The sequence below is a fragment of the Doryrhamphus excisus genome, chromosome 16, assembly GCF_030265055.1.
Source record: "Doryrhamphus excisus isolate RoL2022-K1 chromosome 16, RoL_Dexc_1.0, whole genome shotgun sequence".
NCBI classification, from domain to species: Eukaryota; Metazoa; Chordata; class Actinopteri; order Syngnathiformes; family Syngnathidae; genus Doryrhamphus; species Doryrhamphus excisus.
In genome coordinates, this window is record NC_080481.1 from 11333829 (window position 1) to 11359519 (window position 25691).

The window sequence follows — 25691 nt, forward strand, 5'->3', positions numbered from 1 at the left end:
GGCACATTGACCGAAACGAACTATGATATATTTCCTGTTCATGTGAAACAGCATTGCAAACACCAGGGTGAATCTTGTATTGTGACTTTATTTTACATTTAAAATTTTAAAAAAAAAGTGAGTAATGAGGGAACTTTGAAGTTACAGCTAAAAGCCATCAAGTAAAACACTCACTAAATAGAATAAAGACTTTATAACAAAAAAAGACAAAACGGAGAAAAAACAGGCAAAGTGATTATAAACGGAAGCGGTCAGAAAAGTTGGGTGATTTGGGAACAGTGAGTGGAGCGTCGCTCTTCTTCACTTCCACAGTCTTGTAGTGGCGGATGGGTTGTGCCTTGTGGACCTGCAGGGGAGGGCATAAAAAGGTGATGCAGCAGCAATGTTAAGTTAGCTGATACAGTACTGTATATTCCAATTTTTAAAATATATAACCACTGTAAAGGGTGTTGAACTCCTATTACGCGTGTAACTGACTGAAGAGGACTAAGCGGTAAAACATTAAAATGGATGTGTTGCTTTAGGCACGCACTTGTTCTTGTCGTAGTTTGACAATCTCCTTTTTCTGTTTCTCCTCCTCCTCGCGTCGATGTTGCTCTTCCATGTGTGCAGAAAGAGCCTCTTTCTGACAAAGTAGCTGCTGAAACTCATTGCGTTCTCGAGCACGCTGCTCTGTTGCCAGCTCAAAGGCCTCCACTGCTATGGAAAAAGTAAAAGGCATCAAGAGTGTACACTGATGCAGCGCCGTTAACCTTCAGCCTTCTTACAATTGCACAATTAAAATAATCAGGTAAAGTCGGAAAGCCTTACCCACTGCGGTCCGATCTTCCTTTTTGGGCTGGAAAGGTTCTTTGTGGGTGACTTTGTTTGGCCTGGCTTTGAAAGTTGCAGCCTCTTTAATTCTCTTCTGCTCCTCTTTCACCTAAATGCCAAGTAATAAATCCTTTTTTTATAAAGCAAGGTACAGTAAATGCAATAGAAATGTTTTCACATAGCCCACTGTATTATGGTTTTGTCAATCAAGTCTGGTGTTTGTGTATCACTGAACATTACTTACACCCAGTGACCAAAGTAGAATTCTACATAGCGTCAATATTTTTGAGTGAGTCTTCTGAATGCTCACAGGTTGTATTATTTTATTCAACCACAAAACATTTGACAAATGGTGAGGGCTTATTGTACCAACTCTGCAAAATATTATAAAATATCTTTAACTGAACAAGCATTTAGGGAAACAAACTTTGAACAATGTGTGTTTTGTATATGAGGTTGCCTACCATCTGTTCCCAGCGGTCATTCTTGACAGAGCCACGTTGGTCTGCCAGCAGTCTGAAGGGTTCAGGCTTTGTGGGCTCCAGCTTCTTCCTCTCAGGAAGGACCACCGTGTCAAAGTCTGGCAATGGCTGAGCTTTAAATGTTGGAACCTGGGAGAAAGGGGATTCAGAGAAAAATTGTTGGAAGAGAGTTGTGTAAACCGACTGTCCAAAGACTTGTGTCGAGACGGCACCTCTTCCTTTTGCTCCCTCGTCTCCTTCTGCTTCCTCTTCTCTTGCTCCCTCTGCTCAAAAGAGAAAGGACACACCTCGGTGTGTCGCTTCTCCGGCAGCATGGGCTGGAAAGGGACTCCAAAGTGAGGAACTGGGGGAGGCTTGATAGGCGAGGGCGGTTTCACCTGAAAAGAGTGTTCAACATCAGGAGGGATTTTAACTATTTCACATTGAACCCAATAATAATAATAATAATAATAATAATAATAAAAGGCGGCCCTGTTTTACAACATATACCCATAAATTACCTATTATGCTTTTTCCACTTTTTTTTTTTTTTAACATATAAATGTTTTATCGTGTTAAACGATGCCAAAGTTTCAGATAATTACTTTTTTTCTAACATGTGATGTCAGTGGGCCTTGTGAGAAGTCACCCACACCATCCAGCCGGTGACTTCCTTATATGGGCGTGCCCAAGTAAAAGCCGAGTGGGACCAATCATGGACTGGGCGTGCAGCGGGTGGAATAAACTAAATTAGACAGTTTTGAAAATCTAAGGAAATACAGCTGGAATAGGTACAGATTCTGGAAGATCTACAAAGGTTTCTGTGTGGTTTATTGTGTGTAGCTGCTCCACAAGAGTCCACAAATCAATACAAAAGGGCCGAAAATGAGCATAATAGGTCCACTTTAAGTTCCCATTTACACTTAAAATCGACTTGCGCCATATTCGGAACAGAACTCAGTCGTAAACGGCAGACCTCCTCTACACACGTCCTTACCTCCTCAACTTTCATGTCAATGCGAGTTCTCTTGGAGAGGATGAATGCTGGGGACTGTGGCACCGTTGGGTGCTTGACTTTCTTATCTGGAACTCCCTGTTGATTGGGAAATCCCAGTCACATTCACTTGAAATGATCTTTTATACTTTGGCTTGAAACTTTCCCGATGAGTAAACTCACCACGACTCCTTCGAGGATCTTCCTGGGCAGATCGTGCGCTTTGAAAGTGGCCTGTATCTCCTCTTGGGGTTTGGTTGCTTGCCTCTCCTGGAGTCTCTTTTCAATGTGCATGCTGAACACCTCTTGTACAGTGGGTGCCTTCACCTCAGGCTTCTTCAATAACTCTTGTTGCTCCAGGATTTTTTTGTTCAGCTGTTGGGCCTTGAAATTGAATCTATTTGGAATATAAACAGTTTAGCTAGGACGCAACAGAGATTATAGTCAATTAGATTTGTCAAATCTTACTTATGAAGCTCATCTGCCTCTTCGGCCTCCAGTTCAGCACTGCTCTTCACAGTAGGGGGTCGGCTCCTCAGTCTTTTTGAGAAATTAGGGGATTGAGGCCGAGTGAGCTGCAGGCGCTGACCCTGCGCTTTGGGTGGACCTGGTGAAAGGATTGTATCACAACAATGTCAACCTAGGAATTTCTCAGGTCTCATGCAAGCAAAAAAATAAAACCCACCTCGCTCTATTGCCTGCCGACTGAGTTGATGGAACCGTTGAGGTGTTCGCTTCTGTAACTGCATTATGTGCTGGGCCACTGGCACATAGGGGTCTTTGGTCAGCTTCTTCTTGGTGCTCATTGAAGGTTTCACAGGTCTGGGCACAGTGAACCGGCCTACATTTGACTAACAGGGAAAAAACAAAACAACAGTTAAAAAAAACAGAAAAAAACCACACCCATCCAGTGTGCGTTCATCAACACTATGTCAAGCATCATATTGGCCTCCCACCAGCTATGTTCCTTCAGTGGTCAAAATGACAGTGCGTGTGCTGCATAGACAATACTATCATCTAATTAACTAATTGAGACCTAATTAAAGTAAACAGCAGAAAGTTTTTTTTTTTTTTTTGCAAGAACTACTTACTGACAAAGAAGGTTCTTTATGGCTCTCAGATAGAGTAGCTTCAGGTTCTCCCTCTTCATTGTGGCCTTCACTGACTTGCTCCTCATCACTGTTGGAGTTCAACAAATATAAGTGTTACATCTCAAGTACTGGAGGGCCAATTTTAAACATCAGTATAAAAATTTGGAAATACATTTCTAACTAAATATTCCAAGTAAAGCATATATGCAAGAGCATGTTCATTCAAATACAGTACATGCCTAAGAAGTGTGAAGATGAGATGAGTAGATGAGTATTAGATGAGTATGAAGCTTACGTTGTGGTAGGTTTAGCACGAGTCACACTCCGGGTCCTTGGCCGTATGCGCTTGCGCTGCATCAAAGTGGATTTTTGAGTTGACTGCTGAACAGGACTCCTTTAAAATAAATACATAAAAGAAACATGAGTCTTTTCAGCACACGTTTACTGCTAAATGTAGCGATTAGAAAATGAAAAAACACTTACTTTTTATACTTTTTGAGTGGTTGGGAAGATGAATTGCATCCATGTCCTTTACGTTTTGAAACCCTACACAAATAAAGTTTACATCATGAAAATGACTAATATTTGGAAGAAAAAACACAACGTCACCCCAAGTATACCTGCGCGGTTGGGCGCTGGTCTTTGGTATTGCTCCGCCATTGGATGTTTGCTCAGAACCAGCAGCGCTGGAATCTGTAATAAACAGTCACACGTGCAATGTTTATATTAACATAAAAGGACTAAACTAACTCCCATTTGCTGATGGAGAGCAACAAACAATGCTAACCAGCATCTGTGACTGCAGTAGTCATTGGAGTCACACTGGCTCTGGGTATGGTCGTTCCATCATGTGGTTTGAGAAGCTGTACAGCTTTGTCAGCACACACATCTTGTCCAATGGCCTGTTGATCTGCACAATATACCATTAAACATTATTAATCATTACCAATCAAGTCAATATATAATCATCTATTCTACCTTGGGGGAAAAATACACCTAGCTTTTCAATGAGCATGGAAACAATGGAAGAGGGGTTACACCCTTTTGCTGTAACCCCTCTTCCAACACAATTTTGGCGTTAAACTATTAATCCAAAACGTATTATGGTAAAATATCATATTAACAAGTCAAACTGAGACACTTACCAAACCATGAATCATCGCAAGGCTCGTTTTCCAGTTGCTTGAAGTCGACGACATGAGACGGGGCATCGTACTCGTACATGCCCGCCTCTTCGGCCATTTCAGCAACTTTTCTTTATCGGCTAGTATAAAAAAAATAACCAAATATCATCTTATATATGGCAGATGCATTGTTGTAAACCTGTTTAAGGTTTTATACGCATAACCATCGTGAATGAAGCGGACGGTTACACTTCAATACGCGTATACGGTTAAAACACACAATAAAGCAGCATATATTCTCCCGTTTAAACATTTACTGTCGGGGTTTCTGAGTTGACCTAACATAATAATTAAATGTCACATATATATAAAGTATATAAGGTAATACATACCGTGTGTGAGCGCGAGAGACGGAGTGCAACAGAGTAACAGTGAAGTTGTTCAGTTATGGCGGAGCTTTTTAAACTGTCCAATCGCTGGCCGTGTCCTCTCCGCCTTGAAAGCTTATTGGCCCGTATGAAGTCAGGTTGACCGCGAGGGCAGACACTCGCAGAATTTCAACCGGAACTCCACAGGACAAAAGTATTCAAAACAAAACACCAAAAATTGACTGAGAAGGTTTATTCAATTGTATTTGAGGAGGCGCACATTTTCAACTATAACGGTTTGATAGTTCTGACTCGTGGCTTTGAAACCATACCAAGAAACGAGTATGACGCTGTTTTAATCATCGCAGGAAAACTATTTTCATGTTTTACTTCCACCGACTGTGAAGTGAAAATTAATCATTATATTCTTTCACTGGTAATCTGCGCACCAAACTACAAAATGAATCCCATCCGCAATCTTGACGTGTACGTGCAGGAGGCGGGGTCTGCCTGTGACAACATCAGCGCTCATTGGCTGAAAGTATGCATGTTCATGACGCAACCTTCCAACACTGAGGAACTGGTCGCTCCGACAGGAAAACCAAAGAAAGGCGAGTACCTCGATCTAAACTGTAAGTGTATTTTACTTCACGTCTATGTATAACTTCTTTATTGGTTTCGTGGTCCTGGAAATATATATCTATACATATGATACACCGCTAGAAATTACAGAAGAAAACCTTAGCTTGACAAGTGGCAGCTGTCAAATCAAGCTAACCATTAGCATGCTAGGCGCTGTCTTCCTGTTTGCTACAACATAGCTGACATGCTACTTGGTAAAAACAGAGGCCGTATTATAACTGCTATTGTTTAGTAAGTTAAATTATGATGGAACGTTAAGGCAAATTGACTGCTATGCCGTGGTTTCTATCAATCAACATGATATTTACTTAATGGGCCTTAGTGAGAGGAATATCCTGTACTTCTCACTCCTCCCAGGAAATTAATGCATAGCTACAACGATGCAAACATAGTCATGCTGATTATTAACACATATACATATGTGTGTATTTCTTTTGAAGGTCTTTAAACTGTTTGCTTTCGGGATGTGTTGAAAAACTGGTTCTACACTTCCTTGTTTCTGTAAATGGCAACAAAAAACAAGAACGCCCGCCTATCCAATCAGCAACACGGTTCTTGTGATGCTTCCGCTCACAAACATAAAGTTACACCATGACTTATTCTTTACGAAATGCAGGAATATCATAACCCGATTTACAGCCATACTTTTTACAATCATACGATTTACAGCCCGATTTATAGTTTTTTTTAATTGGCAATCCTTATTTTAACTTCTTCTACACTATTATCCTGGCTGAATGTTCTGTCACTAATCATGGACTATGGATGAGTAATGTTCTTTTTGTTCACTAGTGATGCGGTTTTGCAGAGGGGAAAATGTATTTGTCAGGAAAAAGTAATGCCCTGTTGTTAATGTCTTTGTTTTGTGATTTGTTTTGACAGATTTAAAATTCCTCTGACGTATTACACAGAGAGTAAATGCATTCATCCTCAACTTCATATTGTCTGCTTCTTTTCTTTTAGATGGCTACAATCCGAAAGAAACTAGTGATAGTTGGAGATGGGGCATGCGGCAAAACGTGCCTCCTCATAGTGTTCAGCAAGGATCAGTTCCCTGAGGTGTATGTGCCAACAGTGTTTGAAAACTATGTGGCTGACATTGAAGTGGATGGTAAACAGGTACAGTAGGTCTGACAGTTTTTTGTCATAGTTACAGAAATTAACAAATAGTAGACTTTTTAATTTTCATGTCTCACATAAGGGTTGTGGATGATGGTCAAAATATTTTTGTGCAGTTTTCCTTTACATAGTATATCGTGTGGTGTGCGGCAGGGGTCAATACTGGGACCAAAATAGTTCAACCTATACATTATTGACATCTGTAAAGATGTAATGCTAGTATTATTTGCAGACTAGATTCTGGAGAAAGCATATGAGCTAATGAAAAAAATCAGAGCTGAAATGACTATATTAAAAATATGGTTTGATTAAAAACAGATTATCCTGAAACTAAGTGATACTAAAATAATACTATTTGGTAATAATGTAAGATGTAATACTCCTGTACGAGTACAATTTGAAGGCCTGGACATTGGCAGGGTAATTGTTCTCAGGTATTACCATATCTAACTTATTGTGTGGATTTAAGAGGGAATGACTATGCTACAAAAAAACAGCTAGGATAGTCCATAATTCCACAATTTTTTAAAAATTGTTAATGCAGTAATTTTTCAAAAAGCTTAAATTACCCTGATAAATATTTGTGGTAATCGGCTGTCATGCTGCAGGTGGAGCTGGCTCTTTGGGACACAGCCGGCCAGGAAGACTATGACCGCCTGCGACCTCTCTCTTATCCAGATACAGACGTCATCCTCATGTGCTTCTCCGTGGATAATCCTGATAGTTTAGGTGAGGTTTCGCTCTTGGGTATTATTACATTTTTTTTTCTTCTGCTCTTGATGTCCAACACAAAGTTGTATTTGTGTGTGATGCAGAAAACATCCCTGAGAAGTGGACACCCGAGGTGAAACACTTTTGTCCCAATGTGCCCATTATTCTGGTGGGAAACAAGAAGGACCTGCGTAATGATGAACTCACACGCCGAGAGCTGGCAAAGATGAAACAGGTGACGGAGTGAGATATCATCGTTGTATGACTTACTATTGTGTAAATGCACGTCACTAGTCTAGGCGTGTACTTAACACAAACCAGTGAGAATAACAGTTGAATGCATCAAAACAAAGTACTATTGGAAGTTGACTTCAGTCATTTTTGATTTATTCGCACAAGAGGCAAAAAGATGTCGCAAACTCCATAATCGGGGAGAGCACGATTAGTGCAGTTTTAAGCCAGTAAAACAGCCACAAGGTGGCAGAAGTGCATTTTGTAAGAACTCTGCCTGCAACTTTCCCGTGGAAATACACACCTAGCAACCAGGAAGTGGTTGTAGATTATCCCGTCAACAGGAAATTGCGCACACATGCACATACAGTTCAGTTCCAACTGTGAATTTTGTAAATACTGCATGGTGTTATTTGTAAATAAATGGTGGGTACATATGTCGTGGCATAGCTGTTTATATATTTTGGCTAAATTGATATTTTGTGTGTGTGGTTTCCATGTCTGATTATTTTGTCATTCTATATTAACAGGAACCTGTAAAGTCAGAGGAAGGGAGGGAAATGGCAAACCGCATTTGTGCCTTTGGCTACCTGGAGTGCTCGGCGAAGACCAAGGACGGTGTGAGGGAGGTGTTTGAAATGGCCACCAGGGCAGCACTGCAGGCCAAGAGACGGGGTAAAAGGGGCACATGCCTTCTTCTATAGAGTGTCAGATCACACAGGGTGAAAAGTAGAAGGGCAACAAAACCAAGCCAAGCAAATGCCATCATTTTGATACTTTTTTTTTTTTAAACCACAATGGGCCAAATTAGTATACTTGGTGGAACACAAACATCAAACAGACCAATAGAGACACACGGTCAACTGCCATAAGAAAGGGGTATATACATTCATGTCTGATATTGTAATCGGTATATTTTCAGTACAAGTAAACAGTTTTGTTCTACAAGAATGTATTATTTGGCCATTGGGTATTAAATTATCCTTAGTGCAACATTTTGTATGAATTTCAATGTCAAATAATAGTTAAATCCACGGATATGACATTGGTTTGTAATAAGGGGAATATTGTCTGTCATTGCCATGGTGACCGTTGATAGCCTACTTTAGCAATATTAATGGGCCAATTGGGTGTGTTAATGCTTGCGTCGACTTTTGCGTCACAATTGAAGCACACCATTTAGCTTTGACACTCAAGTGGGCAAGGCTGTTTTGCTTTTTATTTTTATTATTTACCGCACAAATTAATTTGCCTTCTTGTTTAGCTTGGGACAAAGATGACTAACAAATGCACAGTTGAACTATTTACTATTAAGTGGCTTAAAGCTAAATTGCTCGGGAATAAAGACCCGTATGTGCTGCTGCGCCAAAGTACTCTACAGAGCAGAATGACTGTTACAGTGAGCTATTGTGGACCTCCAAATACACTTTACGTCAGTAATGACTTGTGTCTGTTGTGCAAAAGGAATTGCAGTACAAAAAAACACAAACATTTGAATCCTAATTATTCAGGTAGCTATAATGCGAGAGAATCGTGTCGTTAGTTTTAGGTCCTACCTCTGCTTTGTGTGATTTGGAGGCTATCGTATTTGTTCCACATTGCCAGAAAAAGTGCAGTCAAGTGCCTTGAGACGTGTTTGGGGTGTCTTTAGTCATCCACTGACTTGGGGCTCATCTTTTTAAGATCACACATGGGGATCTGTAGACATTTTATATCCACTGTGGTGGCTAAATATGTAAATGACTCAATGAAAAGTATTGAGAATCATGAGCAATAAAAGAATGACTTTTTATGAAATGTATACAGGTGGTTCTCTGGTTACGAACGAGTTCCTTTCCTAGACTGTCATGTTTTAGTGTAAGTCAGAATTGAGAACTAAATAAGTTACTCACGCTGTACACAGAAGACATAAAGGATGTATAAATACAGTGATAAAAATATTAAATACAGAATTCAGTGAAACGTTGATAAATAATAATCTCTGTGGTTCTCCTAGGCTGAAAGGATAACCTCATCTCATTTTTGATAATTTTCACTCCCAAGGTGATAGCGTTCCTTTTCATTGGTGCACCTGGGGATAAAATGAAGTGTAGAAAGTTGACTAATAATCAATGATATTCCATCTCATGTTGTACACTGTATTCTTCCGCTCAGCATTCTTGTGCTGTGAATTTAATTCATTTTTGGGAATGTGTTGCTAACCCGGGAACGTCAGAAGCCGAGGACCACCTGTATGCAGCCTCAACTAGCTCTCTTCTACATATATGTGTTTGAGCAGAGGAGCCTTGTGCCACACAATTTAAATTTACAATTTAAAGAATCCTGTTTTACAGTTTGCTTAATTGTCATATTGTGTTTTGTCATTCCGAGTAAAATAAGTAACTAAGAAACTTAAAACAGGCACTGTATGTTTACTCATTCAGGTGTATTGGGATAAGTCTAGCATTAACGCGGGATTAGACTATTTTTCCGTGATTGTCTTGATCAAGGTATGTCTGCTTTCTGATTTAACTTGTTTGGTGATCAGTGACCACATTAACATAACTTTATTATACCTGCCTTGCTACTGTGTTGAGAATGTCCTTAGATGCAATACTGTGTTTTGTATTTTTGCTCCAATTTTAATCATTTTATGTTAACTACTGTTTTTTTTCAAGTCACACACTATTAAATGTGTGATAAAAAACACACCTTTTAATGGTAAATGGTGGGGAAATTAGTATGTAGCAGAATAAGTAAGTAAGTATATAGTCACACTTTTTCTTCCTTTTTAAAAATATGTGGTTGGTTGAGGTCTCTGCACAGTGAACAGCGACTATAAACACACCAGTATAGTCATTTGGCCTCGATGGTAAACAATGTGCAACTTTATGTGACTGAATGACAGGAGGGAGCAAATTCTAGCATTTGTTTTCCTTATTAGACACAATTTGCCAGCTTTTACATGAGGAAGTACAGTCTGTGAAAATGTTTAAGTCTCTCATGTTTTCCATGTCATATTCTATCTTGCTTAGATTACCTCCAATCCACAGAATTTACAAAAAAAGCTCATTGTGATAAAAGATCATTTTCAAGTTGTGAAATGGGATGCATTGTTAATGAATTAGAGATCCCAATGTCTTTTTTCATGTTTATCAAACAACCTCAACAATAACCTAATGAATACATTATACTGGTGTAATAAAAGTTTTGACCTCACATCATGTGTTATTCAATGATGCAGCAAATGTAGTACATTCCCATTCGATGTGGATACCATTGAGTTTCATTATTTCTCCACTACATCACATGATATGCAGTGACGCTCTACTATACCTTCATATTCTCAATTTTAACGCTGCATAATTTTTTTTTCATCTTTTAACAATCCTGCTGTTTGATTTCTATCAATGCCGTTGGCCTTAAATGGTGGAGACGTGTTCTATAACGCTTGATGGAGTCCGGATACAAAATCTTGGTAAAATGGCTCTGAGTAGGAAAGAATTCAAAATAGTTGAGTCACAAACAATAAATTGGTACACACAGGTGCAGCTTAATAAATTAGAATATCTCTGAAAAGTACATTTGAGTATTTCATATGGTTCGTTTTTTCATTTTTAGCCAATAACCATAGGTATGAATGTGAGTGTGAATGGTTGTTTGTCTATATGTGCCCTGGGATTGGCTGGCGACCAGTCCAGGGTGGACCCCACCTCTCGCCCAAGACAGCTGGGATAGGCTCCAGCACCCTTCGCGACCCTTGTGAGGAAAAGCGGTAGAAAATGAATGAATGAATGAACCCACAAATTTCATGAAATGTGAAAAGCAGTACAAAAATCATTCATTTTCTACCGCTTTTTCCTCACAAGGGTCGCGGGGGTGCTGGAGCCTATCCCAGCTGTCTTCGGGCGAGAGGCGGGGTACACCCTGGACTGGTCGCCAGCCAATCACAGGGCACATATAGACAAACAACCATTCACACTCACATTCATACCTATGGACAATTTGGAGTCGCCAATTAACCTAGCATGTTTTTGGAATGTGGGAGGAAACCGGAGTACCCGGAGAAAACCCACGCATGCACGGGGAGAACATGCAAACTCCACACAGAGATGGCCTAGGGTGGAATTGAACACTGGTCTCCTAACTGTGAGGTCTGCGCGCTAACCACTCGACCACCGTGCCGTCCCCTTTGCACAATATTGTAATTTATTGAGCTTCACCTGTACATTGTAGAACGTGACTCACCTTTGTCAGGCTCGATAAATGAATGTCTAATGAGAAAGTCCAGCACCACCATAGCACAGTTTGGTTTGAAATCTTCAGTGGCCAGAAGTTCCTTCACCTGAAACCGAGCCTTTATAATAATAATATTTGGAAGTTGAAGCATGTCATACATGATTATGTGAACTCGCCTCATCTATGGGCAGAAGGTAGAAGTCCTGCACTTCTCCATCGCCGACTCTGGGATTGAAGGATGGAGGAAGTTCCAAATCAAAGACAAACTGGCTTTCTGAAAACACCCCCTCTCCATCTTCATACGTGTAGCTGAAGAACAATTGTAATAGATATGTTAGAACAATGTTAATTTAGATGCTCAGTGTTAAGATGGACACGTACCTTACAGTGGACACAGGGCGGGCCTTCTCTGCAAGGGCTTGTGGGATACATGCTTCTTCCTGACATTCTTTCACTAGTGTGTGCTTGATGCTCATGCCAGCAGCCAGACCACCTGCTGCCTTCAAAGACACAATGTCTAGTGCAGGGGTCTCAAACACGCAGGCCAAATGTGGCACGAGTTTGAGGCCCCCGCCTTGATATGAAAGTTTAATGTTAGTGCGGCCCGTGCAAGTTTGATATGGATGCTGTATGGTATCATGTACCCAGAAAAAATTATTACGTTTGATTAATGTTCATGTTAAAGGTTAAATTGGTTAAACTGTTAATAGTTATCCTCCCTATCCGTGTGGAAGTGGTAAGTTTTTGGCTATTTAAGTTTAATGGAAATAACTTGAAGGCTACCGTTTAGGTCGCTAGCTCTCTAGTTTGCGAGTTAGCATGTGTCTCAAGACCCTGCAGTTGTGCAATATGTTGTAAATAAAAAGAGTATAAATGTGACTATAGTCGTGTTTTGTCATGTCTACAGGGCTCTAATAATGCTTTGTTCATTTTAATCTGAAAAAAAATTTGTCTACCGACCAACTATATGTGGTTTCTGAAGTTTTTATTATTTGCCATTTTATTATTATTATTATTATATTTATTTATTACTGATTGATTTTCTTTATTCTTGATTTGTTTATTATTCATCTTATTTTGTGCAGAAAAATAAAAATTAAGATATTTGAGAACAGTGGAATGTTTTATCAGAGCTTTTATTGTAGAAAATCGGAACCAAAGCACTGAAAAAGTTTGTATATTTTTCTGTTTTTAATAAATGCGTTTTTTGTTTTTTTTGGAAAACCTGATGCGGCCCAGCCTTGCCCAGACCCTAGCTCCAGTGGCCCCCAGGTAAATTGAGTTTGAGACCCCTGGTCTAGTGGATCTCACCAACTATTAGAGTCAATTTGTACTCACTATATTGTCCAATAGTCCAGGATAGGTCTGTTTCGTGGGGGAACGCCGTGCAAGCCACATGCTGACCTCCCCATTATCACTAACGGTGTATCCATTGATGTGGACTCCATAGCGCTTGATGCCAAAAAGACCTGTTGAACAGTAGAAGAGGCAGTAAACAGGCCACAAGCATTACAATGGTGCATATTGGGTGACTTACTGGTAGCTGCTCTTTCCATCCACATCACAGGTGAGTCTGAGAATTTGTCCATAACGCTGTACCTCTGATAGAACACAATGAATGAGTGTAAATGTGTTGGAAAGCTGTTTTTAGGTCACACACTATTTACACTACATTACACCCTGTTGTAACATGGCGCACCTCATCTCTCCATCCTTTCAGGCAGTGCAATGAATGATCTTGTCTAAGCACCGACAGGACATCATCCACGGCCTCTGATCGTTTCGTGTACGAATCCAAGCTCTCGCACAGGGACAGGGCGCCCCCTTGTGTTGATTTGAACACATCTCCATAGCCTGTCAACAGTGAAGCGACGTGCGGGAGGATCCAACCAACTTTGCTTCCGTTCACCTCAAAACGCAGGCAATTTGCACGACAAGAACCTGTGGACATGAATTCGTGAGTGAATCGCATTCCAGAAAAATTACATGTACACTGTTGGTAATTTACCTGGCAAATAAAAGTTATTCATTCGGTGGAGCAGCTGGAGTACTTTATCTGACCAGACAGCGTTAGCCATTAAGGATGCAATATGTCTGGACTAAACCTCTTCATGCGTTATTGGAGTGAAATGAAACAACTTGGAAGAAAGGTTGCTATTGTAAGAGGTTATTTACATTTGTGTCAATGACTTCCTTGTCTAGATTGATTTCTTCTTTTCTGCCAGCAAAAACTGCTTTTAAGTCGAATACTGCCACCTAGTGGAGGGTAGACCCGTCTTGACGTGCGATTCAAATGCATGCACGTGCACATCTTTGTCAGTAGGTGGCGATACTCACTGACAATGTTTGGTCTGAAATCGCAAGGGGATACAGAATAAGAAGCATCAGTTCCGTAGTGTGAAATGTACATGAAGGAAGTCAGAGGAAGATGGAAATTTGTCGGCCAAGTTGCGTATTTATGTTTCATGTTGAATGGAATCGAGTCGATGCTTGTCATCTGTTGTTTCTGAATAAATCGTAAAGTTTAGCTAGCATTAGCAATCATTTTGCTAACGTCAGCGGTCATTCGGCTCAGCGTTGGTTAGCAGGCTAACAACAGTGACAGAAGGTAAGATTTCTTTCTACCTACAGAGTCTAACAATAATAAACTGACTAATTTCGTTTGTTTATTCATGTAAATCTCTTTTTTGTACATTGCTTTGTATTTTCACTGCAAATTATCTCCAGTAAAAACATAAATGGCACCCCCTTGCTTTCTTTGAATTATTAGCGTGCGGCCCTCAGTGGAAAAAGTTTGGACACACCTGGTCTAGGAAATGGGCCGACCCGATCCAGTATTGGTATCGAGTTCTGATACCATCTGGAGAGATTTAGGATCCGTTAGCCACGTCGGTGCTTTAATGTTGTCTGCTGGTTGGTGGACTTGTTTATTTATTCAGCTTTGAAACAAGTCTGACTCAGCATACATGTTATTCAGCAGGTTTCTGCCCTGCAGAACCTAAACACATACATCATCAACCATGGTAAAAACAGTAAACAGGAAGTCTACTGAAACAATCTCAGTGAGCACAGCAGTAGCTGTCCTTCAAAACCTAGCCAAAAGAGTATCAGAGTATCGAATATATGTTTACACATTTCTGGTTGTTCTTGTTTATGGTTGTTCTAATCATATTGTTATTGCAAACTCCAGTTGTGCACCATGGCTTCACCCGAGGTGAAAATGCAGGAAATGAATGAAGTCGTCATCGTCACAATGTCCGAGGAGGCCAGTGGGAACCTCACGTCTGTGGTGGAGGACAAAACGGTGCTGGTGACAACACAGCTCAGCCATCAGCCAGGGTTTGTACCATCACACCAAAGAAACACATTGAATGGTGATATGAGCAGCTGTGACAGATCCAGTAGCACATCATGTGTTTTTGTTTTTGTGTAACTTTCCAGTGAGGAAGTCCTTACAGTCACTCAGGTTGAAACAGATGATCAGAGTAAAACAGATGGCCTGTCCAGTGAAGAAGATGTAATTGGTAAATTGCTCCATTATATACATCAATTGTAAGAGAATTTTAACTTTGAGATATAATGACTAAAGCACTGCTTTCAAGTGTATTTCTTTGCTCAGTTAAAAGAGAATTTGGTCTCCTCGGCTTTGACTGTTGTCTTTTTTTGTCTGCAGTGAAGTTAACAGAGGAGGTGGATGTGGAAGCTGATGTGTTCTACCCCATCACGTGTGGCGATGCCAAAGCCACACTGGTGTGGAAGAAGTTTGTCTGCCCTGGGATTAATGTGAAATGTGTCCAGGTAATTTTTATGGTTGACAAAGCAGTACTAATGAATCAGAAGCTCTTGGTTCATTATTCCATTTCCATAAGGCATTGCCTTTGATCAATGTATTCATTTGGGCGTTGCAATGACATCAGCTCCTCTCTGGGCTTTGGCCTCCTGGTCCTCTGGCTCACTCTTTGTGTTTTGTATTTTATTAGTTCAATGATCAGCTCATCAGCCCAAAGGAGTTTGTCTGCTTAGCAGGCAAGTCCACCCTGAAGGACTGGAAAAGAGCCATCCGATTCAACGGCACCATGCTCAGGTTTGGATCAAATACTTTATTGTAATCAATGACTTAGATTATTTAGCTTAGTGAAGTTGTTAATTATCTTGCTATTAGCAGTTTGTCCTATTGCTAAATCAGTGTTTACCAACCTTTATTGAGCCGGGGCACATAGTAGACCAGGGGCCTCAAACACGCGGCCCGTGGGCCAAATGTGGCCCGCAGGACACTAGTTTGAGGCCCCCGCCTTGATATGAAAGTATGGTATCATGTACCCAGAAAAAATTATTAAGTTTGATTAATGTTCATGTTAAAGGTTAAATAACTGTTAATAATTAACCTCCCTATCCATGTGGAAGTGGTAAGTTTTTGGCTATTTAAGTTTAAAGGAAATAACTTGAAGGCTACCGTTTAGGTCGCTAGCTCTCTAATTTGTGAGTTAGCATGTGTCTCAAGACCCTGCAGTTGCGCAATATGTTGTAAATAAAAAAAAGTATAAATGTGACTATAGTCGTGTTTTGTCATGTCTACGGGGTTCTGATAATGCTTTGTTAATTTTAATCTGAAAAAAATAATTTTTCTACCCACCAACTATATGTGGTTTCTGAAGTTTTTATTATTTGCCATTTTATTATTATTATTATATTTATTTATTACTGATTGATTTTCTTTATTCTTGATTTTTTTTTTCATCTTAATTTGTGCAGAAAAATAAAAATTAAGATATTTGAGAACAGTGGAATGTTTTATCAGAGCTTTTCTTGTAGAAAATCGAAACCAAAACAAAGTGTATTCATTTTTCTGCTTTTAATAAATGCGTTGTTTTTTTTTGGAAAACCTGATGCGGTCCAGTCTCACCCAGACCCTAGCTCCAGTGGCCCACAAGTAAATTGAGTTTGAGACCCCTGTATTAGACATTAAAATGTTACTATGTATAAAAAACCAGCCGCCTCTATCTACTCTATTTATTCTTCTGTATGTTACAGAATTTAGTAAACATTTCCTGCATTATTGTGTCGTTTTATACCATACAAAACAAACATGTCACCATAAGCTATTTATCAGGAAGATCATGGACTCAGGCGAGCTGGACTTCTACCTGCACGCAAAGGTCTGCTCCAACACCTGCCGCAGCACCAAGATTGACGTGGTGGGAAACAAAGTATCTGTCAGCTCTGATCAGTCTGCTGAATTGGCTGGTGCTGCTTCATCCAGTGCTTACTGTGAGTAGATCAGACCTCATCATCCCTCAGGGCTGAATGTGCTAGCTTATCTTCTGTCCTAGCTGACATTCATAATGGGACATCTTGGAAAAACATCACACTTGCTATTTTATTTTACCGATATCAAGCCGATATCAGCATGAGTCATACATGCTTTTATTACTTATTTTGTGGTGTGGAATGCTAGAAAAGGATAGGTCAAGTGAAGACGTTTTCCCATCTACTGTCTTCACCAAAATGTTTTTCTAATACTAATGATATACATGTCCAGAAAGCGGACGTCAGTGTATATATATATTTTTAAATGTTGTAAACAGTTCAGTCTCGGTGAAGGTCTATGCGTCATACTCCTCCCCAGAAGCTGGGTAAGGAGTTTTCCCATGACCCTGCTAACATCACATAGACAAAGTAAGGTTATATATACTTTTGTTAAAATTATTGTCCTTGAATGAGTTCTACTCTGTGCGTAATCATGTTATTTCATTTTTTTTTTGTGGCCTGGTACATAAAACGTCCTTCGGCTTCTTGAAAGACGATATACAAAGGCATTTCAATAAGTTTGAATAGCAATGCTGTTCAGAAAAATGATCATCTGTGGCTCGTGCTCGAGAGACAGACTAAACAAAAAGAAAAAGAAAAATGGAAATTAACATTAAAAAAATATGTTGTTTGCATCGTAGTGAATGGAGGATCCCTGACAGAGTCACCCGAGGAACCTTCAGAATGGGTCACAGCCATAAGAGGTGATTCTGAGTCTGCACACACCAAATATGTTTAACATTGAGAAGCTGTGGTTGTCACACTGTTTGTCTGCTTGTGTGTCTCCAGAGGACTCGATAACATTCTGGCATGCAGTGAAGGAGGCAGGGCTGCTGGAGGAGGTGATTGAGGACTTCCAGAAAGAGCTCCAAGAAGTGCTGAAGGGGCTGCAAAAAAGAGTGTCTGAACCACCACTGCAGGTTAAAGGTTAGAACCCCAAACTGTGATGGTGTCCGATGCTTTACATGGCTGTTAACATGGGCTCATTTGTTTTGTCAGATGCCGTTTTGCTCAATAACATTGTGCAAAACTTTGGGATGCTGGATCTGGTGAAAAAGGTTTTGACTAGTCATAAGAGCCAGATGGATCATTACAGAGAACAGTACACCAACAGCCTCGCTGGTCAGTCTTTTTTTGAGGAATTGTGCCACATATACAGCAAAGCTTGCTATTGGTTGTATTATATTCCACGTTATGTGTATGACTTGGTTTTAGTATTGATGAGATGTTGTGTTGCTCCACAGCTCTGGAGCAGCAGTGTGATCAGCACCGGAAGCGAGCCAAGGAGCTGAAGAGTAAATCTCAGCACCTAAACAACGTCCTGATGAACCTCACCCCGGCACCAGCCACCCCACCAAGAAAACGTGCCCGGGTCAGCCACGCCACTACCACCCCAGCCACAATCAGCCCGGCGCCCACACAGGTCACGCTGCCTCTCAGCCAGCTCAGCGGCGTGGCGCTCGGCAAGCTGCTTACTGTGGCGGGAGCTCCCGCGGCCACCAACTTGGGCGGATACACTCTACTGACCTCGCCGCTCAACGGCTCGGAGCTGGTGGCCGACGCGTCCAACCTTACGGTGCTTTCCACCGTGGCAGGTCAAGAAGTGACATCCGCCGAGAGCAGCTCTACCGTCTCTTTTGTCAAAATGGTCAGCCCTCAGTTCCAGTTGGTAACTCTGCCAGCCACGTTACAGGGCCTGGCCGCCACTCAGAGCACCACCATCGCACAGCCGCTCGGAAGCATCACAGTGGTGGATGCCACGGCGGCCAGTGCAGACATTTTTCTACAGGGAGTTCAAACTGGTGAGGATGAAGAAGGTCAGCCCAAAGAGGTGAGGGGCGATGACATGCAGCAGCTGGCCGAGCAGCAATGATGGAAAATTAGCATTCCGTTTGTTCAGGGATACATCCTTTAGTTTAGCTTTCTTTTTAAAGTGCAACTTTTTTTTTTTTGCCGTAGCAGTATTGAAGATGTTCTCATGTTAATTTAGAGCAAAGCATAAGATAGCTGAGGAAACGGTGCACACTTTAACTAGTCAGGTTTAGGATTACTTGGCTTCTACTCTTGTCTCAGTCCTTGCTGTGTGTGTACATGGTTTATATATATATATATATAGACACAAAATGTACTATGTAAAACATTATACAATGTATGATGAATGTTGTGGGGAAAAATGAATAATAGCACATTATCTGTACTTGCTGTGTTTGTTTTTTGGACAACATTGGGAAAGGGGAAGAACAGTGTTTTTCCTAAAACCTGGAGTAAACGATCGCACACCAATGTCTTCTTCTGCCTCGTTCTGCTCTGCATTTGAGTTTCTAATCATCATACACCAATGAACAAAATGTAACAGTTTTCTTTGCTGATGTATAAACTGCTCGTAATAATACGTTGTATCTTAATTTCTTGTAAATACGACATTTTTATTTATTTTTTTGTGTATTCCATGTGACATGTTGCTGCTATTCTAACAAACCCAGTTAGACTATGGCTTTGCACTAATGCACACTTACATATAAACCTAAATAGTCTAAATTACAGAGTAGTTTATAAAATACATAATGCAATGTATTGCTGTATTTAATTCATGTTGGAAAATCCTGTACCTTGCGTTCACGTAATGTAAGATGATACATAAGCACAGCAAATTATTCTGCCATTGGGTGAAAATATGATCGTGGTGTAATTGAACAGGCTGGAAGTGGTTTCATTCTACCAGTGGGGCACCTTCGTACCTCTTGCCGGGGATGGAACCTGCCTCCGCACATCCCAGCTGAATGAGAATGAAGTTGAGCAGCACTAGTCAATGAGCTCAAGGCCCAGTGCAGCTCTTAAGGGGTCGGAGAGTCTCCAGCATCTTGGCCTGCACTTGAGTGGTTTAAATTTAAAAAAAATTGTAATAAAAGCGAGTAATATCAAAGTGGCCACCCTGTCCAGTATTTTTTTCTCGGTGGGGTAAGTTTGGACACCCCTGTCTTCAAAACAAACCTGCATGCCAATGAAAGCAATGGGAATATATTCCTTGGCCACAAGGGGGCGTGAAAGTATACACTACAAGTGCATTAAATTAGACTGATGCTAAACCTCAGTAGTTTACATTGCTGAACGTTTTTACAATATTTGGAATTTTACGAGATACTGGATTTGAGGCTATAATAAAACTACTATACATTATTAAAATACTTCCCAGTAAAAATGTAAATATTTGGTGTGAGGAACAATATTAGAATTGTTTTTCTAGACAGGACTTCGCTTAAATTCGACATTCTCAGTATGAATTAATGAATGAATTAATTCATTTTCAATTTATCTACGTTGAGAAATAACCAACACAACAAAGTTGAAATACATCTCGGACATCACTGGCAACAAAAAACGTTTGCGTTTTTATTTGCTTCTGTGGACAAAAGTTGTAGTCTGGGTTTGGTTGATGATTTTATTAAACAAGCAGTGGTGGGCAGCAGACAAACTTATTACACACACACACACAAAAAAGCGGTCGAGCATAGCAGGCGTGGTTTGCCGTATTTTTTGGTTCATCTTACTTCCTGACTCAGGTGGTCGTAGTTTGAGAAGAAAGGCTCCTCGACGGAGCGCGTTGACATCTTGAAATGACGACGCAGGAAGCCTCCATAGCGTTTGTCCCACTTGATGTTGTTCAGTTTGGGTCGGATCCTCCTCATGAAGCCACCGTAACGCTTCTGCAGCTCGCCGATCTGCTCCTCGGCGTCGCTTCTCTTCGTCTTGGGTCCGAATTTGCGTAAAAAGCCACCGTAACGTTTAACGAGGTCATAGCCGCGGAGCGTGTGGTCCTCTGCGGAACTCTCGACTTCTTCACCCGGCTTCTTCAACAAGTCGCGGTGGCTCCACCAGGGAGAAGCAAGCGGGTGCGTATCGGTTTTGTCAAGCCTCTTCATCAACTCCACTTCTGATTGTTTGCTTAGCTCTTCCTCCTCGTCTTGTTCCTCCGCATCTGTCACGTCCTCCAAGCCCGGAGCGTCCTCACACAGCCCCGCTTCGTCCTGACACAACACCCCGCACCACTGCAACACACCCACGGAGGAAAGTGAATCACCCGGAACGAACGAGTCATTAGAGTTCGATTCATTTATCGATGTACCAGAGTCATCAGTTTAACCACAAATTACTCTTTTCTTTTCTTCGTGTGTGTGTGTTGTTCACATTTGTTGTTGCCAAACTGTATTTTTACATTTAGTTGTTTTGCTCTATATGTAATCAAATGGAAACAATTGATTTAATATTGTTTTTTTTGCAATATTGTTACTATATCATTTGTACATTGTTAGATTAATCACAAATATTTTTGTTTGTCTTAAATATTTACCATATTGTATTCTGATTAAAATAATGGTCAACAAATCAAAGACAAAAACATGTCCAAGTAAAAAGTATCAGCAGTACTGATACTAGACACATTTATATATGTATATATTAAATAATATGAATAGAAATGAAGAGAACAGGTGTATTATACAGTAATATATTTTACAACCTAGTCTAATATACATACTAAAATGATACAAACACTATGAGATCATGTATAAAACTGTTACAAATTGTCTAGTTTTTAAAAATATTGCACATACGTAAAAACAAACATGCCATTTTTTTTAAAGGGTAATTGAATAAAATGTTCTCACCAGACTGCTGAAGGCGCCATTGGGCTTTAGGATGTGCTGCAAGCATTTGTGACACTGTGAGGAACAATGTGTATGCATGGATGGGGGCAAGCTCAGCATCAGCACCAGAACATACCACTCCATTCTTCAATCGATTCCTGACAACACACATAAGCATAAGTTGTGGTAGTGATCGTATATCTCATGTTGATGTCCAACTAAAGAAAGCTTAAAATTCAAAGGTGGAAGCTATAATTTACAAATGTACAATTTTCATTGAGCTCCAAGATGGAGGAAAGTTTGTTAGAGACCGATGAAGTGTACCTGTATGTACTTCCAGCCAAGTGAAGATGTGCAGAGTTGCATCCACCATCAAACGTCTCTGTCCTCCCTCTGACTCTCAATGCTTGTTTTCTCCTCCTCTTTGCTGTCTCTTTTTATTACGGGAATTATGACGGTGTCACTGCATGCGTATCACCGCAGCATCCCAGTGCACCAATGGGAGAGATCCAGAATGCGTGAACATGCTTGGGGAGTTTCTGACAAAAAACACCCACACACAGGGGGCACAAGGCACCGAGAAGACGTATAAGAGAGACCACGCACTTAGTCCTCACAAATATAATAATAGTCTCTAATTATGCACAGACCTCATCAAAATCTTAACATCAGTTGAAAATTTGCAAGAATTTTCCTTTTAATTTGGTTTTAAGTAGAACAACAACAATTAAATAGAAATAGGCTGTTTATCAGCTGATTAAAAGTTTAAGACCATCACTCAAAATTCATTCATTCATTCATTTTCTACCGCTTTTTCCTCACGAGGGTCGCGGGGGTGCTGGAGCCTATCCCAGCTGTCTTGGGGCGAGAAGCGGGGTACACCCTGGACTGGTCGCCAGCCAATCACAGGGCACATATAGACAAACAACCATTCACACTCACATTCATACCTATGGACAATTTGGAGTCGCCAATTAACCTAGCATGTTTTTGGAATGTGGGAGGAAACCGGAGTACCCGGAGAAAACCCACGCATGCACGGGGAGAACATGCAAACTCCACATAGAGATAGCAGAGGGTGGAATTGAACCCTGGTCTCCTAGTTGTGAGGTCTGCGCGCTAACCACTCGACCGCTGTGCCGCCCTTCACTCAAAATTATTACAAAAAAAACTCTCCAAACCAGGATGAAAAAAAATTCTCAATGATTATGATTAATGATTATGAATTAATGATTAACTCCATCGTTCTTATTAATCACCTGAAAAATTGTTTGATGCTGGAGGCTATTGGGAACATTGCTGTGGTGAAGCCGTTTGTGAAGTGGTGAAATAGTGAAGCCGTTTGGCGACCCTGCACCACCTGACGCTCCAGTGTTCTATTGAATGAAAAAGCACCCCAGATCATGATGGACACCCCCACTGTTGAACACATCTCAGGTGAGATCTCCTTGTCATACCAGTAACGTTGGAAGCCATCAGAACCTTCAAGGTTACATATTTTTTATCATCAGCGAATAGAACCTTTTTCCACCTTAATAATGTAAAAAGATGAGAAACAATATTGTGTACTGTTTTGAGTCAGGTGCTGATGATATCATAGGCAGGTAACATAACTTCCGATGTTGCCAGCTTGCCGATTTTGTTGTTATACCTGCCAACATTCCAACATTCTCCTCTGTGACATCACAAAGGCGTGGTTTTACCACGCCTTCTGATATCAAGTGTTTTGAGCCAACCCAAACGTCTTTCAGAGCTCACTTCCAAATGCGCAAACCTGTTTATCTGAAACTTTGGCCTTGTTTAATATGAGAATACAACATTCTAACTACATTTATAGGTCAGAAAAGTAGAAAAGGCATAAAAGGTTCCCTTTAAAATACTGTCTTAAAAGGAAATCTGCACTTGTTTTGGAATTTTGCCCATCATTCACAATCCTTATGTGTAACATGAACACATTTATTTCTCTTTTATGTACATTCTGATCAATGAAAGCTTGTTGGTATCAGCAAGCTAACAAGGCACATCATTTGGAGGCACCTATTTCGACTCTATATTCCCTCTATAAAAACCTCTAACAACATTGTATTGTTTGATATACATGCTATGGTCATGCATTAACAAGTATATTGATGATAACATGTACCATTATTTGTTAACTCTTATTGGGATGGCTGTGTCTTCCAGCACGAGAGCTGTGCTCCAGTCCTCAGGTAAAAAATGCTAACTGCAACATGAAATTGTTAGCGAGAGGCGGGGTACACCCTGGACTGCCAATCACAGGGCACATATAGACAAACAACCATTCACACTCACATTCATACCTATGGACAATTTGGAGTCACCAATTTTGGAATGTGGGAGGAAACCGGAGTACCCGGAGAAAACCCACGCATGCACAAGGAGAACATGCAAACTCCACACAGACATGGCCGAGGGTGGAATTGAACCCTGGTCTGCTAGTTGTGAGGTCTGCGCGCTAACCACTCGACCGCCGTGCCTCCCTTCACTCAAAATTATGTTTTCTGTGAGTGCCCGCGGAGACGAGTGGCAACCGAGGCGTCTTGTTACTTTGCCAGATACATATATTATTTTGTACAATAACAATATTGCTGTAGCTTGCTTAATATACAAGTCACTTATGTGAATGGATACACACTCCGGAGCTGTGAGTTTGATTATTATTTTTTTTTTTCCAAGTTAATCTAGCATGTTAGCATTGCAGCTCACATAGCTATGCTAATGTTGCTAATGTTTGTGTACTCCCCCCGCTCCTTCATGTTACATTGTTTTATATGACAGTGTTACAGTGTACATGTAAAAAGTACACATTAGTGTGTTCTGTCAGAGACAACACAGCTCATTTGCAGTAAAGCTACAGACACACAAAACAGCGCGTTACAATTAGCTGCTTATTAGCTTACCTATATTCCAGCATCACGGACAAGCACAATGCCAATACACTATGATGGGACCTCTGAGACTTATTTGAAATAGTTGAAAAATACTACACCGCGTAATTTCCCAACAAAACGATAGTCTAGTGCCAGTAGTCCAATGGTGACATGAGGACAACTGCTGTATTGTCAGCGATTCCAGCTGGGATGAAAACACTTCTCCGCAAGATGTTTTCAATCACGTAATAGAACCCTTCCCAGCATATTCCTTCATGAGAAAATAATGAAATCCTCAATACATTGTGTCTATGAATGGACACTAAAGGATGAGGTGAGAATCCTTCCCGTGGTCTTGACATAATGAATCATACAAAGGAAGACACCGGTGCATTCGCTCTCCCCTTAAGGGTTTTCATTTTATTCCAGTCACTCTCATGAAAAGTGATGCTCTGTACAGAGAGAGACCCTGCCAGGTAGCATCCTTAAATTATAACATTCTTGGCTGCAACCACTGGTGGTTCTGCTGCAGCTACTTTACTCTCGACTCTCTCGACCATCACTAAGGATTAAATAGTATTGCAACATCTACCTGGACGTTGTAAGGATGAGGTGGAAGTGGTTGATTTGGTGAAAAAACAAAAGAACATTTTGTTTTCTTATCAAGCCTCTTTTATTTGCTAAATAAAATTATTTAGGTGGTCGAGTGGTTAGCGCGTCGACCTCACAGCTAGGAGACCAGGGTTCAATTCCACCCCCGGCCATCTCTGTGTGGAGTTTGCATGTTCTCCCTGTTTATTTGCTAAATAGAATTATTTATTGTGGCGGCACGGCGGACGAGTGGTTAGCGCGCCTACCTCACGGCTAGGAGACCAGGGTTCAATTCCACCCTCGGCCATCTCTGTGTGGAGTTTGCATGTTCTCCCCGTGCATGCGTGGGTTTTCTTCGGGTACTCCGGTTTCCTCCCACATTCCAAAAACGTACTAGGTTAATTGGCCACTCCAAATTGAGTGTGAATGGTTGTTTGTCTATATGTGCCCTGTGATTGGCTGGCGACCAGTCCAGGGTGTACCCCGC

The 25691-nt window shown here is 40.8% G+C and overlaps 5 protein-coding genes across 9 annotated transcripts; 2 read left to right on the forward strand and 3 right to left on the reverse strand.

Moving 5' to 3' along the window:
* Window positions 1–67: 67 nt before the first annotated feature.
* Window positions 68–5038, reverse strand: tpx2 (TPX2 microtubule nucleation factor). 3 transcript variants are annotated; one of them, XM_058050631.1, is made up of 16 exons: window positions 4876–5038; window positions 4505–4623; window positions 4147–4269; window positions 3980–4052; window positions 3843–3905; window positions 3655–3753; window positions 3360–3447; window positions 2954–3119; window positions 2737–2875; window positions 2452–2665; window positions 2272–2367; window positions 1508–1672; window positions 1278–1424; window positions 811–922; window positions 533–696; window positions 73–346 (listed from the first exon to the last, which is right to left on the reverse strand). In XM_058050631.1, the coding sequence occupies exons 2-16, from the start codon at window positions 4599–4601 to the stop codon at window positions 236–238; spliced, it is 1857 nt and encodes a 618-aa protein (XP_057906614.1). In that variant the 5' UTR covers window positions 4602–4623; window positions 4876–5038; the 3' UTR covers window positions 73–235. The 3 variants fall into 3 exon arrangements, with proteins under 3 accessions (XP_057906615.1, XP_057906614.1, XP_057906613.1); XM_058050630.1 differs by having other exon boundaries at window positions 533–699; XM_058050632.1 differs by lacking the exon at window positions 4876–5038 and having other exon boundaries at window positions 68–346; window positions 533–699; window positions 4505–4607.
* A 284-nt stretch (window positions 5039–5322) lies between these two features.
* Window positions 5323–9803, forward strand: LOC131103994 (rho-related GTP-binding protein RhoA-C-like). Of its 2 annotated transcripts, none has more exons than XM_058050642.1 (5): window positions 5323–5462; window positions 6457–6612; window positions 7221–7341; window positions 7428–7558; window positions 8085–9803. In XM_058050642.1, the coding sequence occupies exons 2-5, from the start codon at window positions 6457–6459 to the stop codon at window positions 8256–8258; spliced, it is 582 nt and encodes a 193-aa protein (XP_057906625.1). In that variant the 5' UTR covers window positions 5323–5462; the 3' UTR covers window positions 8259–9803. The 2 variants fall into 2 exon arrangements, with proteins under 2 accessions (XP_057906625.1, XP_057906624.1); XM_058050641.1 differs by having other exon boundaries at window positions 5348–5483.
* A 530-nt stretch (window positions 9804–10333) lies between these two features.
* Window positions 10334–14015, reverse strand: tpk2 (thiamin pyrophosphokinase 2). Its single transcript, XM_058050637.1, has 8 exons — window positions 13781–14015; window positions 13472–13713; window positions 13310–13373; window positions 13111–13241; window positions 12154–12272; window positions 11949–12081; window positions 11782–11878; window positions 10334–11022 (listed from the first exon to the last, which is right to left on the reverse strand). The coding sequence occupies exons 1-8, from the start codon at window positions 13848–13850 to the stop codon at window positions 10976–10978; spliced, it is 903 nt and encodes a 300-aa protein (XP_057906620.1). The 5' UTR covers window positions 13851–14015; the 3' UTR covers window positions 10334–10975.
* On the forward strand, window positions 13602–20002 carry gmeb2 (glucocorticoid modulatory element binding protein 2). 2 transcript variants are annotated; one of them, XM_058050636.1, is made up of 10 exons: window positions 13602–13729; window positions 14963–15111; window positions 15214–15296; window positions 15446–15570; window positions 15753–15856; window positions 16883–17040; window positions 17721–17783; window positions 17869–18006; window positions 18079–18201; window positions 18324–20002. In XM_058050636.1, exons 2-10 carry the CDS (start codon window positions 14972–14974, stop codon window positions 18950–18952), a joined length of 1563 nt encoding a protein of 520 aa, XP_057906619.1. In that variant the 5' UTR covers window positions 13602–13729; window positions 14963–14971; the 3' UTR covers window positions 18953–20002. The 2 variants fall into 2 exon arrangements, with proteins under 2 accessions (XP_057906619.1, XP_057906618.1); XM_058050635.1 differs by lacking the exon at window positions 13602–13729 and adding an exon at window positions 14110–14380.
* A 442-nt stretch (window positions 20003–20444) lies between these two features.
* Window positions 20445–22150, reverse strand: pdyn (prodynorphin). The gene is made up of 3 exons (XM_058051817.1): window positions 22047–22150; window positions 21744–21880; window positions 20445–21125 (listed from the first exon to the last, which is right to left on the reverse strand). The coding sequence occupies exons 2-3, from the start codon at window positions 21864–21866 to the stop codon at window positions 20619–20621; spliced, it is 630 nt and encodes a 209-aa protein (XP_057907800.1). The 5' UTR covers window positions 21867–21880; window positions 22047–22150; the 3' UTR covers window positions 20445–20618.
* Window positions 22151–25691: the final 3541 nt, after the last annotated feature.